Source organism: Pseudoliparis swirei, chromosome 2 (assembly GCF_029220125.1).
Source record: "Pseudoliparis swirei isolate HS2019 ecotype Mariana Trench chromosome 2, NWPU_hadal_v1, whole genome shotgun sequence".
NCBI classification, from domain to species: domain Eukaryota; kingdom Metazoa; phylum Chordata; class Actinopteri; order Perciformes; family Liparidae; genus Pseudoliparis; species Pseudoliparis swirei.
In genome coordinates, this window is record NC_079389.1 from 9062274 (window position 1) to 9077297 (window position 15024).

Consider the following 15024-nt stretch of genomic DNA (forward strand, 5'->3'; position numbering starts at 1 on the left):
TCCATGGAAAGATGGGTTTATTTCAAAATAACAGATTTGCGACACCAAAAGTTTGAATACAGTGAGTTTGATGCTGGGAAACCGGACACGACAGATACTACATGCTGTCAATCAAGAGTTTCTTCAGTAATTGGGTATTGCGTGAGCCTCTCATCTAAAGTAAGCTGTACAGTAAACACCATGTATTGTTACCATAATTGTGCAGTGTGGAACTGTTGTGCCCAGGGAGTTCGGAGTACAAGCGCGACAAAATCGTCATTCAACATGAGAAATGGTTGTTCAGAGTTTAACTTTTGAACGGTTCTTGGTAAATGTGTGATTCATCACAGGAGGGCGGACGGCAGAGCCCCGGGCCACAGGGACAAGGTGACTGCCTCATTATTAGTCTCCCCAGAGATGAAGGCCGCTGGCCTCAGTGCTGACTCACTCCATCACACACAGCCTGTCTCAGGGTTCCTGCTCTTCCCCTTCAGAGTGTAAAATTATCTATTTATCAGTGCTTCACGTAACTTTTGTTCTTCTACCTCTGTTTTCTCTAACACCATGCAGTTTATATTATCCCACTGATACAGTGTTAGGCTATGATAATTTACATTGAAGTTAATTGTGTAATCCTTCGAGATTCTTTTTTTCCCTAACAACCAGAGGTGGAAAGTAAAGCACTCTTGTTCCTCACACTTTAACAAACTGGTTGTCATTTATCCGCTACAGGCATGCTAGCAGCTCTGTGACGCTGTGCATACGCCAAGTGGGGCGTTGAGCTAATTGCTAACATCGGCATGCTAACATGCTGACAAAAACAATGCTAGTGATGTTTATCATTTTTACTATGCTAACCAAGTTAGTTTATCTAGTTAGCCTGCTAGTATTTGCCAATTAGCACTAAACACAAATATTGTCATTAGTTTTGAACTGGTAAAAATGCTAAAGAGACATCAGTTATTAGCGTACGATTCACTTTGTACAAAATGTCATGACGATCTATGAAAGATATTTTACTCAAAAACTAAAATAACGACCTCATGGTGGCGTTAAAGTCGTGTTCACTAAAGTCATTAGCATTCATTGACTGGGAATGGGAACCATAAATATCTGTACAAAATCAATTAATGACAATCCCTCAAATTATTGTTGAGATAATTCAGTCTGGCCAAAATGGCAGACATTACCATTAAAAATGCATTTGATGGTTCCAGCTCCATCATTTATCCATCATTTCATTGTAAATGGAGTGTCTTTGGGATGGAAACTGTTGGTTGGACGAGACTTTTGTTAATGAATAATTGAGGGTTGAAATCCACAAATCATTCAAAAAGTAATCCATAAAATTAGCTGCTGCTTCATTTTCAGTATATTATGGATACTTTCACCTCACATACAAGATCAGAGCAGCCTGTTGGAGGGTACTCCACAAGCTCATAAAGTCTTCTACTTGAGGAAGACAGTCGTACAAGAACTAGTCACTTTCCACCTCTGTTTTTAAGGGAATGACTCGCAGCATCGCCATGTGCTTCAGATGCAGCTCGGTTGCTCATCAAGGGAATGTCTAAGTCTACATCATTGATCAGTGTCTAACACTTTACAAATGGCCCCCGTCAGCTGTAACTACATGCAGATATGACTCTGGTTCATGAAGCACAGGGACGAGAAAAGACACATCAGGGGTCCCACCGTGTGCTTATTTGTTTATGTAGGTGACATACAACACAAGGTTTTCATAACCAGTGGTAAACAGCAGTGCTTGGTCCAAGACAGCATGCTTCAGAGGGCGAGGAGTGGGCACATGTGGATGAGTGTGTAAGGCATGACTGGCTGAACATGGCATCTCAGGGGGAAAGAAGTAGGGAGAAGGACGGTCTCTAGTCTTTAATGAGCGTTTTTGAGTCCTGGACACTTTTCTTCTTTTTTTTCTCAACCGTTCCACTCCTCCAGGTCTCTCCTCCTGCCTTCACATCACATCTTACTCTCACTTTGATTGTATCCTCTCTTTTGTCTGTAAGTCAATCCAGCTCATGTGCTGCACTTGCGCATGCTCGAGCGTAGCATCAGCGCGCACTCATGGGGGACTTCTGGGTTTTCAATCATGCGTTGCCACAGCCGCTGTTCCTCCCCATATGAGTCCATCCAGTCTACCTCATTACCGTAGCTTGTACCTGGAGGGAAAGAGAGACAAAGGCATAAACATGTGTTATGCTTTTTTCCAACTACCAGCGAGTCCTGAGGAAATGAACTTGTGAATATAAGATGAAGTGATATCTGTCGTTAACTTTATAACGATATAATGACGTTTTTATAACAAACAACCCACGTGGCTCCAGAATATGTGGTTCCTTTCAAATTGAATAACCATTAACATTTCTCATCTTTGAGAAGCCAGACGATTTCAGGGTTTTGTCAGGCCACTTCGTGGAAAATAGGCACACGTAAATCATCATGGTGTGTAAAATACAAAAGATAACGGGCCTCACTTTCCATTTCTCAATCTGCAAAGATCAATAGCAAGAGGTCCAATACCGGCTCTCGAGTGAGACTTCCCTTCCTGCCGTAGGATTTTTTTGTAGCCCTTTATTTAGGTTCCTTACATTATGTTTTCCAACCATTTTTTCTTTAAAAAGCTGATTATTATGGAGTAAACATTACAGTACAGATTATTCATGCAGATGAGCATCCGCTTCCTCAAAGTTTGAGTAAAGTTCTCGAGCCACTGGAGGATTTTGAGCTGATAGTGTCCCGTGCCGTCGGTCACCCACCTGAGCCACCTCCCAGCCTGACTCCTCCCAGGAAGACGTTGCTGGCCAGGGCTTCTTTGTCCCACACGGTGAGCTCCAGGCAGACGTTGTTGAGGTCTCCCGGCTGCAGGCCGCAGTAGGTGAAGGTGTGGTTCCACCGCGGGTTCACGGTGCGTCGCTCCACCACCGTCTTGTGCTTGGTTGACTTGTTGCTGTCAGGGAGGAGATATCTGGAAAAAATAATACAACTTTATTTTACAATAATCAGGGGGCAGGGGCACTGCTCCCCCAGAATCTAATCCTCCCCCTCCCCTCCCCTTCCAGAGTCAGAAAATTAGCTTGTTAGTGTGACTGAAGAGGTCTACTAGCCATATTTCTTGTTGGAACGTCAAATTGGTAACCACAAACAGCCACACAATCTTTCAGTCTTGGGGTCATGCTCTTGTAGGTGCCAATTGTGTCATTATCTTTCCCTAGCAGTATGATATTTGGAGTTACAAATAAAAACTATATACTTTTTTGGGAAGTTTGACGTTGACAGTGGAGAGTGACAGGAGATGTGGGGAGAGTTGGAGAAAGACAACCACTTCGCCCCCACATAATGTATATTATTTCTTATTAACGTATTCAAATTTCTTTATTCTGAATACATGTGTTTCAACGAATAAGCGATTAGCGTCTAAAATAGTATTGCCAAGAATCGTGCCTTTGCAAGTGAGTAGATTTGTGTTCACCCGTCTCACCCCATTAACCCTTGTGTTGCCTTCGGGTCAATTTGACCCGATTCAATGTTTCACCCTCCTGTCGCCTTCGGGTCAATATGACCCGATTCAATGTTTAACCTTCCTGTTACCTTTATATTTACTAACATATTTTACCCTTGAGGTCAATATGACCCCAGCTATTAAAATCTCCAGAAAATTATTAGAATTAATATTGTTTTACAAGTTTAAGTGTGAGGTACTTTATGTTTGTTTGTTGACTCCCGAAAGAACACCGACATTAAACATTGAATCGGGTCAAATTGACCCGAAGGCGACAGGAGGGTTACATATTGAATCGGGTCAAAATGACCCGAAGGCAACACAAGGGTTAAAAAAAGGTTCCACCCCACTGAGACGAACTTCTCACCCTTTCACAAAAGGATCCGAAGTGCCTCCAGACTTCACCGCAGTTAGATTTTTGGCTCCTTTGACCAGCAGCTCAACCATGCCCCCTTTAGGGAGCGTGAAGCTGCTCGCCTTCTTGCTTTTCAGGAAGCTTTTTTTCCCTGATGGAGGACAGATGCACAGAAAGAACAAACAATCTTCATTTCATAGGTTTCGGTTTACTTACCCTTGAGAATTAAACAAGTTTGTGGTAAAGGGCTTAAAATTATGAGAAAAAGTTATGCCCCACATACATGCAAATGCACAAATAATCACATATTTGAGAGGTCGTGGTTGTCTTTAAAACTGCAATTTGCGTCTTTAGCCTCTTTGAGTGCTTATGAACATTTTAGATGAGTGTTACCTTGTATACACATAGCCAAAACACACACTCAGGACACAGATACTTATCTAATAATGACGTTTAACACACGTGTGTGACGTACATTTAGATTTCAACAAACGCATAGACACATCATCGAAGTCAAATGCAGAATCAAAACACAAACCACCCCTAACTGTATGTTATGTGTGATAAAAACGAGAAATACGTATCTGAATAAATAATATATACTAATGCACTACAAATAACTCACTGGCTGGTGTTGAGCGTTTGTTTTTGGTAATAATGCAGTAACTAACGTTTGTGTGTCAGTTTCTAAAAAGCAAGTTTGCATTCAGAAATGTTAAAAATGTATCTCGAACAGGTTTTAATGATCAAGTCTGGAATAGTTTGGATGCGTGAAGAAAGAGCTTAATTTGAGTTAGAGCTCAAAGTTGGAAAATATATCTATATTTAACCCTGGTAGCAAGCAGCTTGTCTACTGGTGTGGTGGGTCACTCATTATTACAAACTCATGCTGTGCCGGCAAAGATTCATCAAACCCACAACAACTTCCAAATATACCAAATATGTCAGTGAGTTTTGAGGAAAATAAAGTTACAAATCTATCCTTCTGTTTGTAACACCCTGTTCCATTTCTCCTCTGTGTCTCCATGTCTTCTGTGTTCTGTGTCTTGATTGGTTAATTCCCTTCAACTGCCTTCAGCCACTCCGCTGTCTCCTTGATTGTTTCATTCCCTTCACCTTCCCCCAGCCACTCCTCTGTCTCCTTGATTGTTTCATTCCCTTCACCTTCCCCCAGCCACTCTTCTGTCTCCTTGATTGTTTCATTCCCTTCACCTGCCCTCAGACACTCCTCTGTCTCCTTGATTGGTTAATTCCCTTCACCTGCCCTCAGCCACTCCTGTCTCACTGATTGCATCATGCCGTACACCTGTGTTTCCCCCCCTATATATTGTGCCAGTCTTTCTCATGTTTCCAGTCGGTTTGTTGTCTTTTCATCGGTCTCATATTGTCTCTGTTTCGATGTCTCAATCTTTGTTCGTGTGGCGATTCCTAGGTTTGTTTTGTAGTTGCTTTCAAGCCAGAGTTTGTATGTTTTACCATTTCTGAAGTAAAGTGTTTTTTCTTTCACTCAAACCTGAAGTCCAGCCTGTCTCTCTGCACCTGGGCTTCACCCCGTGACAAACCCGTGACACTGTTAAGGCAATCTTTTCGAGCAGTTCATTATAACTCTTTTAAAAAACACAATTTGAGTTCAAACATGATTTATGATACAATATATATTAGTCAAAGCCATTATAAATGCACCTTTAATTTGGTCCAGCGGCAGCGTGAGGTTTTTCTCTGCAGGTATGTACTTCAACACGACAGTCAGCTCTCCTTTATAATGCATGGAGGAGTCGATATTGCTGTCCGCCTACACAAACAGAGTTCACGTCGTCAACAACTCTCTCAACGACACGTGTGACAACACTCTGATTCTGGCATCTTACCTTGGCAAGCAGAGAGTACCAGTCCTCGACTTGGGAATCAAACTCCCAGGAGTCAAAGCTCAGCTCCACCTCTCCCAGGAAGCTGTTGTGTCCAAACCGGTCGTGGTGCCACACCGAGACCTGCAAGGTCCGAGTCTCCAGCTGCGAGTGGCTGATCACGTACTGCACGACACAGCGGGGAAAAAAACACAAGCTTAACGGAAAAAAAAAGAGTTTGGAATTCATGCAATTTGAGTTTTTCATCCACTGACCCTGAGACTCTCGTTGAAAACGGGGTTAATGGTGTTGGCCTTGATGCTCGTCTTCCTCTTGCTCTGTCGTGACATATCCGGCAGCAGGTACGTCTTCACGTATCTGCCGTGAAGAAGACACGTCGACTCAGTCCAACAACTAATGTATATTATATATAATATTGAATGCATACAATATATAATATACCTGTATATATATATGTATATATATATATTTATATAATATACCTGTATATATATACCTGAATATATATATAAATATACCTGGATATATTTATATATATATAATATACCTGGATAAATATAATGTGTATATATAGATACATATAATATATAATAATATAATATATGTAACATATACAGTATATATACACCCGCCCCTGAATTACTTGTACTACGCTACGGGAAGAAAAACTATTTCCAGAAGCGAGTAACCCTTCAAGAAGAACACTGATGGTGTCTCTGCGCGCTCACGTGTCCGTGCGTTGCCTCTTCTCATCTCCTGTCGCCAGGTTGTGACACTCTTTCACCAGCACGTTGAGAGCACCGGTTTTGTAGCTGTAGCTGATGTTCAGCAGGATCTCGCCGCTCACCCGGGCGTTGCCATAGTCACCAGTCTCACTGTACATGCTCATCATGCTGTTTATGCTGCTCTGTTTTGGGCAAAAGACAGAGATATAAGAGAGGGGGGGGGAGAGGGGGAGAAGGGTAATGACAGATGAAGGGGTGAGGAAAGAACGCGACACATGAGGTATAAAAGAGTAACGGGGGGAAAAGAAAACAACAACATCTAAAGTATTACAGATAAATAAAGCAGTTGCAGCCCTTTGTGTGTAATATTGACGGTACGACTAAAACACTTGTAAACTAGAATGGGCACTCGGTAGAGCGCATACCTTCGCATATCACAAGATTGGGCATTGAATTATGAACATTTTGGCATTAGTTGCATGCCAATTGGATAAAAATTGACCGCGCTATGGTAAAAAGAAGATTTTGACCTTTTCATGACCTTGACCTTTGATCCGATCGATCCCAAAATCGAATCAAATGGTCCCCGGATAATAACCAATCATCCCACCAAATTTCATGCGATTCGGTTTAATACTTTTTTAATTATGCGAGTAACGCTCATACAAATAAATAAATAAATACATAAATACACGGCGATCAAAACATAACCTTCCGCATTTTCAATGCGAAGGTAATAAAATGCCATTATACATTGCTACAATAACCTGCCAATAATTTACTCAATTAACCTTTTAATTGTTTGGTCTTTGAAATGTCAGAAAAACTGTGACAAAAACCTGGCGCAGTTTTCTAAAGTTGAAGACAATGTCTTAAAAATTGTTTATTTGTCAGAAGAGTTGCAGCCATGTGTTTTATATTATTACTTCCAAACATTTAACCTTAAATTAAACTGACCGGCGATGGCCAAATTGGAGATATTGAAGAGCGCATTTTTCCTCCTTGTGTACCTGCAAAATCTACTTCATGAACGAAAGACTCCAATCATTACAAACCCAGCAGGTGAGACTGCTGTGGCTTTGGACAGGATTTAAATGTTATAACTATGGTAATATTTGTTCTCTCTGGAGAGCACTGGGGAAAGAAAGACAGAATTAAGCCACACTGTGATCGCTCTACTGGGACGTGTGTCCCACTTCTATCCTGCTAGTATGGTTAATGACCAACGGTTTAATTCAGGCAGTGCATAAACTCAATAGAAATAGATGCAGCTTAATGAGGATGAGTGTGAGGCAAACTCAACATGATAATCAGGAAAGAACTCAGCAAGCAAGTGATGAATGCCAGATATTTGTGCTGTGATGCGTTTGTCCGTTTTATGATAGAGGTGAATATAGATGAATGCACAGACGTGGAAAGGGAAGACTTACAGTCTCAGCATCCGAGTCGGGGATATTGAGATAGCCCCACCTTCTCTCGGAGCCCGGAGTGGAAGACTAGCAAGCAGATTAATGTATAATATAGAGAGGAAGGAAGAACAGGAGGGAGGACGGAAGGAAGACAAAAGTGGAGAAGGAGATAGGTCTGAGATCTTTGATCTCATTGTTAGTGATAGAGGCAGGCCCCAAGCACACACACGCCCCCACCCCTGAGAAGGAGATACAGAAACCCTGTCTGCAGGAGCACAGCCAGAAACCACATTACACATGGTTACCATGGTGATTGTCAGATGAAACCACAGAGATTACAACTCATCTGGAACCACTGGACACACATACACACACGCACACACACACATGCACGCACACACACACAAACAGGGCAACAGCCAGGATGAAGATGTTTATTTCCTTCATAATGTTTCCTATGTGTATAATGAATTATATATATTACATATTTTATATTGTTATAATGAACTCTAGTCACAGTGGTAGCCCAAGTGATGACAGACACTGATACATCTCAACATACATTGTGATGCAGACATTGATGGTCCCCAGAGGATGAACACAGGTGGGTTTGAGTACAATTACTCAACAACTTTTGGTTGGATTTAATCTGTCCACGACTTGTTTGATGACCAAAGGCCTACAGAACAAATAACATTCCGCTCAGTCTCAGCCGTTATACCGATAGATGTTTCTATTATTCCCATTCCATTATCCAAACCGCTTATCCTATTCACGGTTGCGGGCGCTGGAGCCGATCCCAGCTGACATTGTGCGAAGGTCGGGTACCCTGAACAGGTTGCCAGTTTATCTCAGAGCACAAATAGAGACAGAAAACCAGTCACGCTCACATTCACAGGCAATTTAGAGTCTCCAGCTAACCTGAGCTGCATGTCTTTGGACTGAGGGAGGAAGCCGGAGAACCCAGAGGGAACCCACACTGACACGGGGAGAATGTGCTAACTCCGCACAGATGGACCGGCCATGGTTTGGGGATCGAACCTAAGCCCCTCTTTCTGTGAGGTGACAGTGCTAGTGACTACACCACCATGCAGCACGCTTCTATTATTTTGTATTTTGTCCAACCCTTTTATATAAATGAGATAATACCTGTCTGTGTAATTAATTACAACTCAACAACACCACAAACCACATCCCCATAACGACCAGACACCTCTCTTCAACAAAAACATTCAACATTATGGCCTTTGCGAAGGTTAGGATTAATTACAGACGGTTTTAGCTAAGTGTACTTAAAAAACTGGCAACTATGGTGAATGTGTATTGGTAAATTAATTATTCAGTAAAATCTATAATGATATAATAACAATAAAGGTTTCTCTAAAGCTGGAGATATAAATTGCACTATTAAATATATGGTACTAATACTCTGCTTTCATTATCTCTCCAACGCCCTCCATGAGGTGAATCATGGAACAGCAGGATGAGTATTACAGAGCTCGATTCAACTATCTGCATAAGGGCCCCCATCACCTCCTTCCTCCTCCATTCATCCTGAAAACAGAAGCTCTTCGTCATTTATGAGATGAGATGATAAATGTCAGACAGGCAGGACGTCTGTCTCGCCTGTTTTCCTGTGACGGTCTTTAAATTCAGCACAACCACACACACACACACACACACACACACCAACATGCACACACACTGAACAATGACAATGACATAAGTCAGGAAATAAACCATTTATTTAAGCTATTTAAACAACTGGATTTTCTACCAGACTTGATTGTTTATATAAAAAATGACCAAGTCGACATAATATGCAACAGCACTGACACACAGAGACACTTTTCTAAAAACCCGGACACATAAAACTATCAGCCTAGATACCACGAGGGTGTAGATGAAGTAATATCCAGGTTACACCTGCATAATATAAATAAAAACTCCATGCACTCCATTAAAGTAACTTAAATTGTTTGTATTCTCACACACGCAACAGTAATCCCTCACATGATGATACTGTAAATGAGTTGATGTAAATGTGGCCGGCTTTGTAGTGTGAAACAAGCTGCTCCAAAGGCTCACACTGTGTTTACAGAGTCAACAACAGTACGTAGATGCGTGACTCACTCGTCAGGTGATGGTGAGTGCACGAGGACACGTTTGTACTGTATGTGAACATCACTTCCTATAATCCGCTTTTGATGTTGTTGTGTTTGCACTGGGTCGTTCGTGGGTCTTACATTTGACAGTGTGTTGCTGAAGCGCCGCCTCTCAGTCTTGCCGCTGTGAGCTGACATCAGCTCATCGATGTCTTCCTCCGCATCCTCGTTAGAAAACTCCTGCGGGTGACAGAAATCAGATGTCATCAAAAGAGGAGATGCCATCTGGGACGCTGGCCAAAGCATCTTTTGTTTAAAAAAAAAAAGCACAGTTTTCCACACAGCGGCTCCGTGTGGGTGGATGCAGCTCAGCTTTCAAATATATTCGACGAGACAAGTCGGGACAGAGTGTGGCGATTTGTTTACTCGCTTTTCACAACGTGATTGAGGTCGTGAGAACGAGTGGATGAGTAAAAAAAGAAGAAAAAAAGTGTGCGCGTGCGTGTGAGTGCCAATGCAAATGACCATTCAGTATAAACGAGACAAAGCAGCCTGATACTGGCCATCAGATCCTCCGCCTGCTTTCAGCCTCCAGCCGTTTAGATGCTTGTCACGCTCTTTGAAGTGGGCCGAATTAACATTCATCATCCGAGGCCTCATATTGAGCTTAATATGAACGCACGGTACAGTAGATGTATTGAAACGGTACCCAAAAAAACAACAATGGGATTGTGGTGCTGCGGTGAATTTGTTTTAGGAACCAAATCAGTGTGCAGAGATACAGCTGAGGCAGAGGGAGGGAAGGACCGAAGAAGCCGAGGAGGTCAGAAGAAGCCGAAGAGGCCCAGGAGGCTTACGTCGTTGAGCCCGGGGACCGAGCGGCTCCTGAGACTGAGTGCGTCGTCGCTGTGTTCGGAACCGGGAGCTGACAGGTCCATCTCCGAGCGGCTGTGATCTGGTGCAGTGAGGCGGGAGAGAGAGGCAGGGCGGTGAGAAGAACAGAACAAACTGGGTTGAAGGCAGTGAGGGGACGGAGGGCAAAGACACACACAACACGAGCAGCCAGTAAAAGAGAGGGTATAGAAACTGATGATCGTCCCCAGGTTCTGTGAACATCGTGATGGTGCACAAATTTACTCTCCATATAACAGTAATAATATTTATATATATACACAAATACATATATACACATATATATATATACATATTATATATATTATATACGTATATATACATATTATATATATATATATATATATATAAATATATATAACTCATTGAGAAAAAACAAAGCAATTACAAAGTAAGCTGATTATGTCACGGATAGTTCAACACTTTGCTAAGTTAAAGCAAATAAACCATCTCTCGTATCTTTTCGTTAGATCTGTTGTTATCGGCCTGAGAAATATGAGCTTTAATTTTTTTTTCATCACATACAATTTTAATAACACGGTTTCTATTCTCAAACTCCCCGACACGCTGTCTGTGTCTAAAATGGGAGTTACGCTCGCTGCTCGACAACCACAGCAAACGTGCTGACAGATCGAACAGTGTTTACCTGAGAGGGAACTGGAGGTCGTGTGCTACGCGAACGTGCCACCGCTGACGGTGTCATTAGCAAACAAAGAACAGCCGTGTGAGAGCTGATCGGTAGAACACGCTCACATGCACGATATCTCTGCTCTGAATGTTGTATATGCCACCTTTTAGGAATACTTAGCTCACTGGACATGCTAACAATTACAGGTTTAGGCTATGTCAGATTGATCCATTCTTTACACTAAAAACTAAGCCTTAAAAATAAATCATGTGTCACTTTAGAGCTGGAAGGCATACTTTTGTATTTTAGATGAGCAAACACCTCTAACTCCATGCTTACACACACGGACATGAGATATATAGATCTGTTTGATCTAACTCAGAGAAAGCGATAAAGTGAGTTGGTATCGAATAAGTATTCTCAAATACATATATTTTGAAATTGATTAGCAGTTTAAATAAGATGTTAAATCTGCAGGAGGCAACTGAACGACGAGTCTTTGCCTGAGACTTTGAAACAAAGAGAATCAAAGCGTGAAGATCTGAGGACTCCTCCGGGGACAAACTGTATCTTTGAAGAAAATCAACGATATATTCAGGCACTAGGCTATCAAAAAAGTTGAAGAGAAGTCCGAAAAAATACATCCTCAAAGTGGAATAACAACAAAATGTTTAATTCTGGTGTTTAATACTGAGTATATGATCTGACACTTCCGTGAGAATCCTCTTTTCCAGCTAACGGCACTAATCGCGATAAAGGATATGAAACTGAGAGAAACTACATTCCACTTAACAAAAAGAGGAGAGTTCATCTCATACAGAAGAGCAGCAGGAAATGACGTGAGTTAATAATGTTGTCTGTGCACACTTTAAAGCTGCTCCTGACGGGGAAATGACGTCCTTTAACCAGCTCTAAGTCCGTAGCGCCGCTGTGGTCGGACCTTTGATATGATCCGGCTGCCTCTCACGCATCCAGAGACTGTGATTCAGATATTGAAATGGTTGTGAGCTGTGAGTCATGTCGCTCCAATGTGAAGCAAAATCAAAACAAGCCTGATATACCTGATGAAACGGAGGCTCTGGACACAGAAATTGTCGGGGTGCCCGAATGAGTCCTGTGATGGCCGGTCGCTTTTTTCTCCGGCGCGCTCTCATTGGAGTTCACGCTGGCAACGCTCTCCGCTCCGTCAGGCTGCGGAAAAAAACCCAACACACCCGAGCTGTTGAAACGGCAATTTAAACTGCACAATGTCCCCAGTGTGTTGGTGTGTCTGTGTGTTTGTGTGTGTCTCATTTGCTGACCCTGACCCTCCGGTTGTCACTGAGAGCGTCCGGGGTTCGGGAACGCAGGTTGTTCGGTACCGTGGGCATCCCTGAGGACTCGAAGGCCTCGGCTCCGCCCCTGAAAACCGTAACCAGTCAGCGACACGATACTCCCTTTATCTTTCATCATGATCGAACATCAATGTAAGTCTCACATACACAGCTGTGGGAAAAAACCTGCCTGAGACGTTTCGGCTTCAAAAATTACATTTACGTAAATAAATAGATTTGTTAAAGTGATTTCTCTTTTGAAATAGTGTTGCCTTTATGCCTCCAGCTCTAAACTGTGTGCCTAAATGCACAAAATGAAAGTCTCTATCCACATGTTGAGGTTTCATACTGGTACTGACACATGGTACAACAATTTTGTGCACGTTCTTCTCATTAAAGAAAATCCCACATCAGATCTCTGTAAATATAACGTTAAATATGTATATGTGAGTGGTACACAGCACACAGGTGAGTCTGTTCGTAGGGAGGGTGGACACCTGTTTGAACGTGGACTTGGTGCCGAGCGAACGCTTCTTACGCTTTGAGCGTCTGCGTCCAAAACAGGTTTGACACCAACACCGTCGACTCCGTTTTCCGGCTTCAAGGCCAGTCGGCCGGCTTTTTTTTTATCCATCTTCATCCTCCTACACACACACACACACACACAAAATGATCTAAGACGTCACAGATTTACAGTTTGCATCCTGCAAAATCTACGAAGGGATGCCGGTACATTGTTTTGATTAATTATTTCCACACAGTTGGTGATCTTCTTAGTGAGTATACATCAGTAAAATCATAACTCCGTTGTCTGATCTTCAGAGGCCAATTTGTAACGTCAAAGGCCGACTGACAACTGCTTCGTTGGAACAATATACAGTTACAATATACAGTAACAATACAAATATAATATTAAAATCACAATATGTCAAACTAAATAACAGCATGTCTAACAAAATAATGAATATAATTGTGGCAGTGGGGTGTGTTTAAGCTCGGCTGCAGAGTGGGTGGAGCGGGGGTGTGGTTCGAGAAGGAGGTCTGATGATCATTCCGTGGTGCTTAAAGGGAACCTACCAGTGGAAGCAGCGCTTGAACCTTTTTTTTTGGAAATTTTTTTTTTTTCCTTGAAAGCACACATGATGGATCCGCTGGGACAGGACCGGCCGTTTACCTATGCACACCAGCTGAAGGACCGCCACCAGATGGTTGCAGCCCGAACTCCGGAGGCGCGCGGCGTGGAGAGAAAGGCCGTCAGGGAGGTTCGTGGAGAGGCTGCCGAACGGACAACAGTGGGTCCTGTGCCCGCACCCGTCGCGCTGGAGCGCCGCGCACTGACCACCTGGCGGTACACCCCGCGGCAGGGTCGGACAGCTCACTGGCGGACAGTCCGGACGCGCCACCACTGCAACCCATACAGGCCCCAAACAAACACCGGCACCACCCCAGTAGTCCTCTTCCGGCTGTACACGTCTATGAATTAGATCACGGGGAAAAAATAGCGTGAAGAAGGTGGTTGTCCCCCGCTTACGCCGCGGGGTGCGTTCACGGCAGACAGGGGTCATGCGGTGTGTCGCCGTGCGTGCTCAGGGGTGACAGGTTGTCCGACACACTGGGGGGGGAGGGGAGTGGAGCCCTACCTCCTCCTCCCTCCGAGTTTGGTCAGCTGGTGCGCCCTTGACGAGCGCGAACATATAGCTGGTGCGAAAGAGCGAAATGGTTTTCCAGGCGCTCACTATAACCGATGGCATCCGGGCGGATGTGCGCCGTGTATGCGTCCTGCCCGGAGTGTCAATTGGGTTCCGGGCGGATGTGCGCCGTTGGTGTCGTCGCCGGAGTGTCAGTGCCGGCCATTGATCCGTAAATTTTAAAAATGCGATGAGCGTGGTGGGAACTGTTGTTCGGTAGGATCCAGCGGGGGCTCCGACTCTATTAAGAAAACTGACCTGCGAGCAAAGCTCAGGCCCAGGAGCGTCAGCAGCGGCTGTACAACAGAGGGCCCGGCTGAGACAATTCACACCGGGAGAGAGGTACTTGTTGCTTTGATAGGGGCGGGCTACTTGAGACTCCTCCGGGCGTGACAGTGCAGTTACGACCTAGGTTACCTGAACACAAGAGAAAGGTGGTTCAGCGGGGTGGATACGTTCTCTGCGTGGACTATCGCAGGGGTGAGAGGTGTCGCGGTTCGTTTCAATGCCCCGGCCCGGGTCGCTGGACCC

General features: G+C 43.6%; 1 protein-coding gene across 3 annotated transcripts in view; it reads right to left on the reverse strand.

Annotated features, from left to right (window-relative positions):
- sytl5 (synaptotagmin-like 5) overlaps positions 1-15024 on the reverse strand; it is a 41817-nt gene continuing 26793 nt past the window's right edge. For 2 of the 3 annotated variants that reach the window (XM_056432114.1, XM_056432106.1), the window contains 12 exons: positions 13303-13449; positions 12794-12893; positions 12554-12683; positions 10810-10907; positions 10094-10192; positions 6442-6620; positions 5968-6070; positions 5717-5878; positions 5532-5640; positions 3861-3999; positions 2751-2959; positions 1-2153 (listed from right to left, as the gene is read on the reverse strand). In XM_056432114.1, the coding sequence (XP_056288089.1) occupies positions 2011-2153; positions 2751-2959; positions 3861-3999; positions 5532-5640; positions 5717-5878; positions 5968-6070; positions 6442-6620; positions 10094-10192; positions 10810-10907; positions 12554-12683; positions 12794-12893; positions 13303-13449 (1618 nt within the window). In that variant the 3' untranslated portion in view covers positions 1-2010. The remainder of the gene's footprint in view (positions 2154-2750; positions 2960-3860; positions 4000-5531; positions 5641-5716; positions 5879-5967; positions 6071-6441; positions 6621-10093; positions 10193-10809; positions 10908-12553; positions 12684-12793; positions 12894-13302; positions 13450-15024) is intronic. The other variant, XM_056432116.1, reaches the window with a different exon arrangement.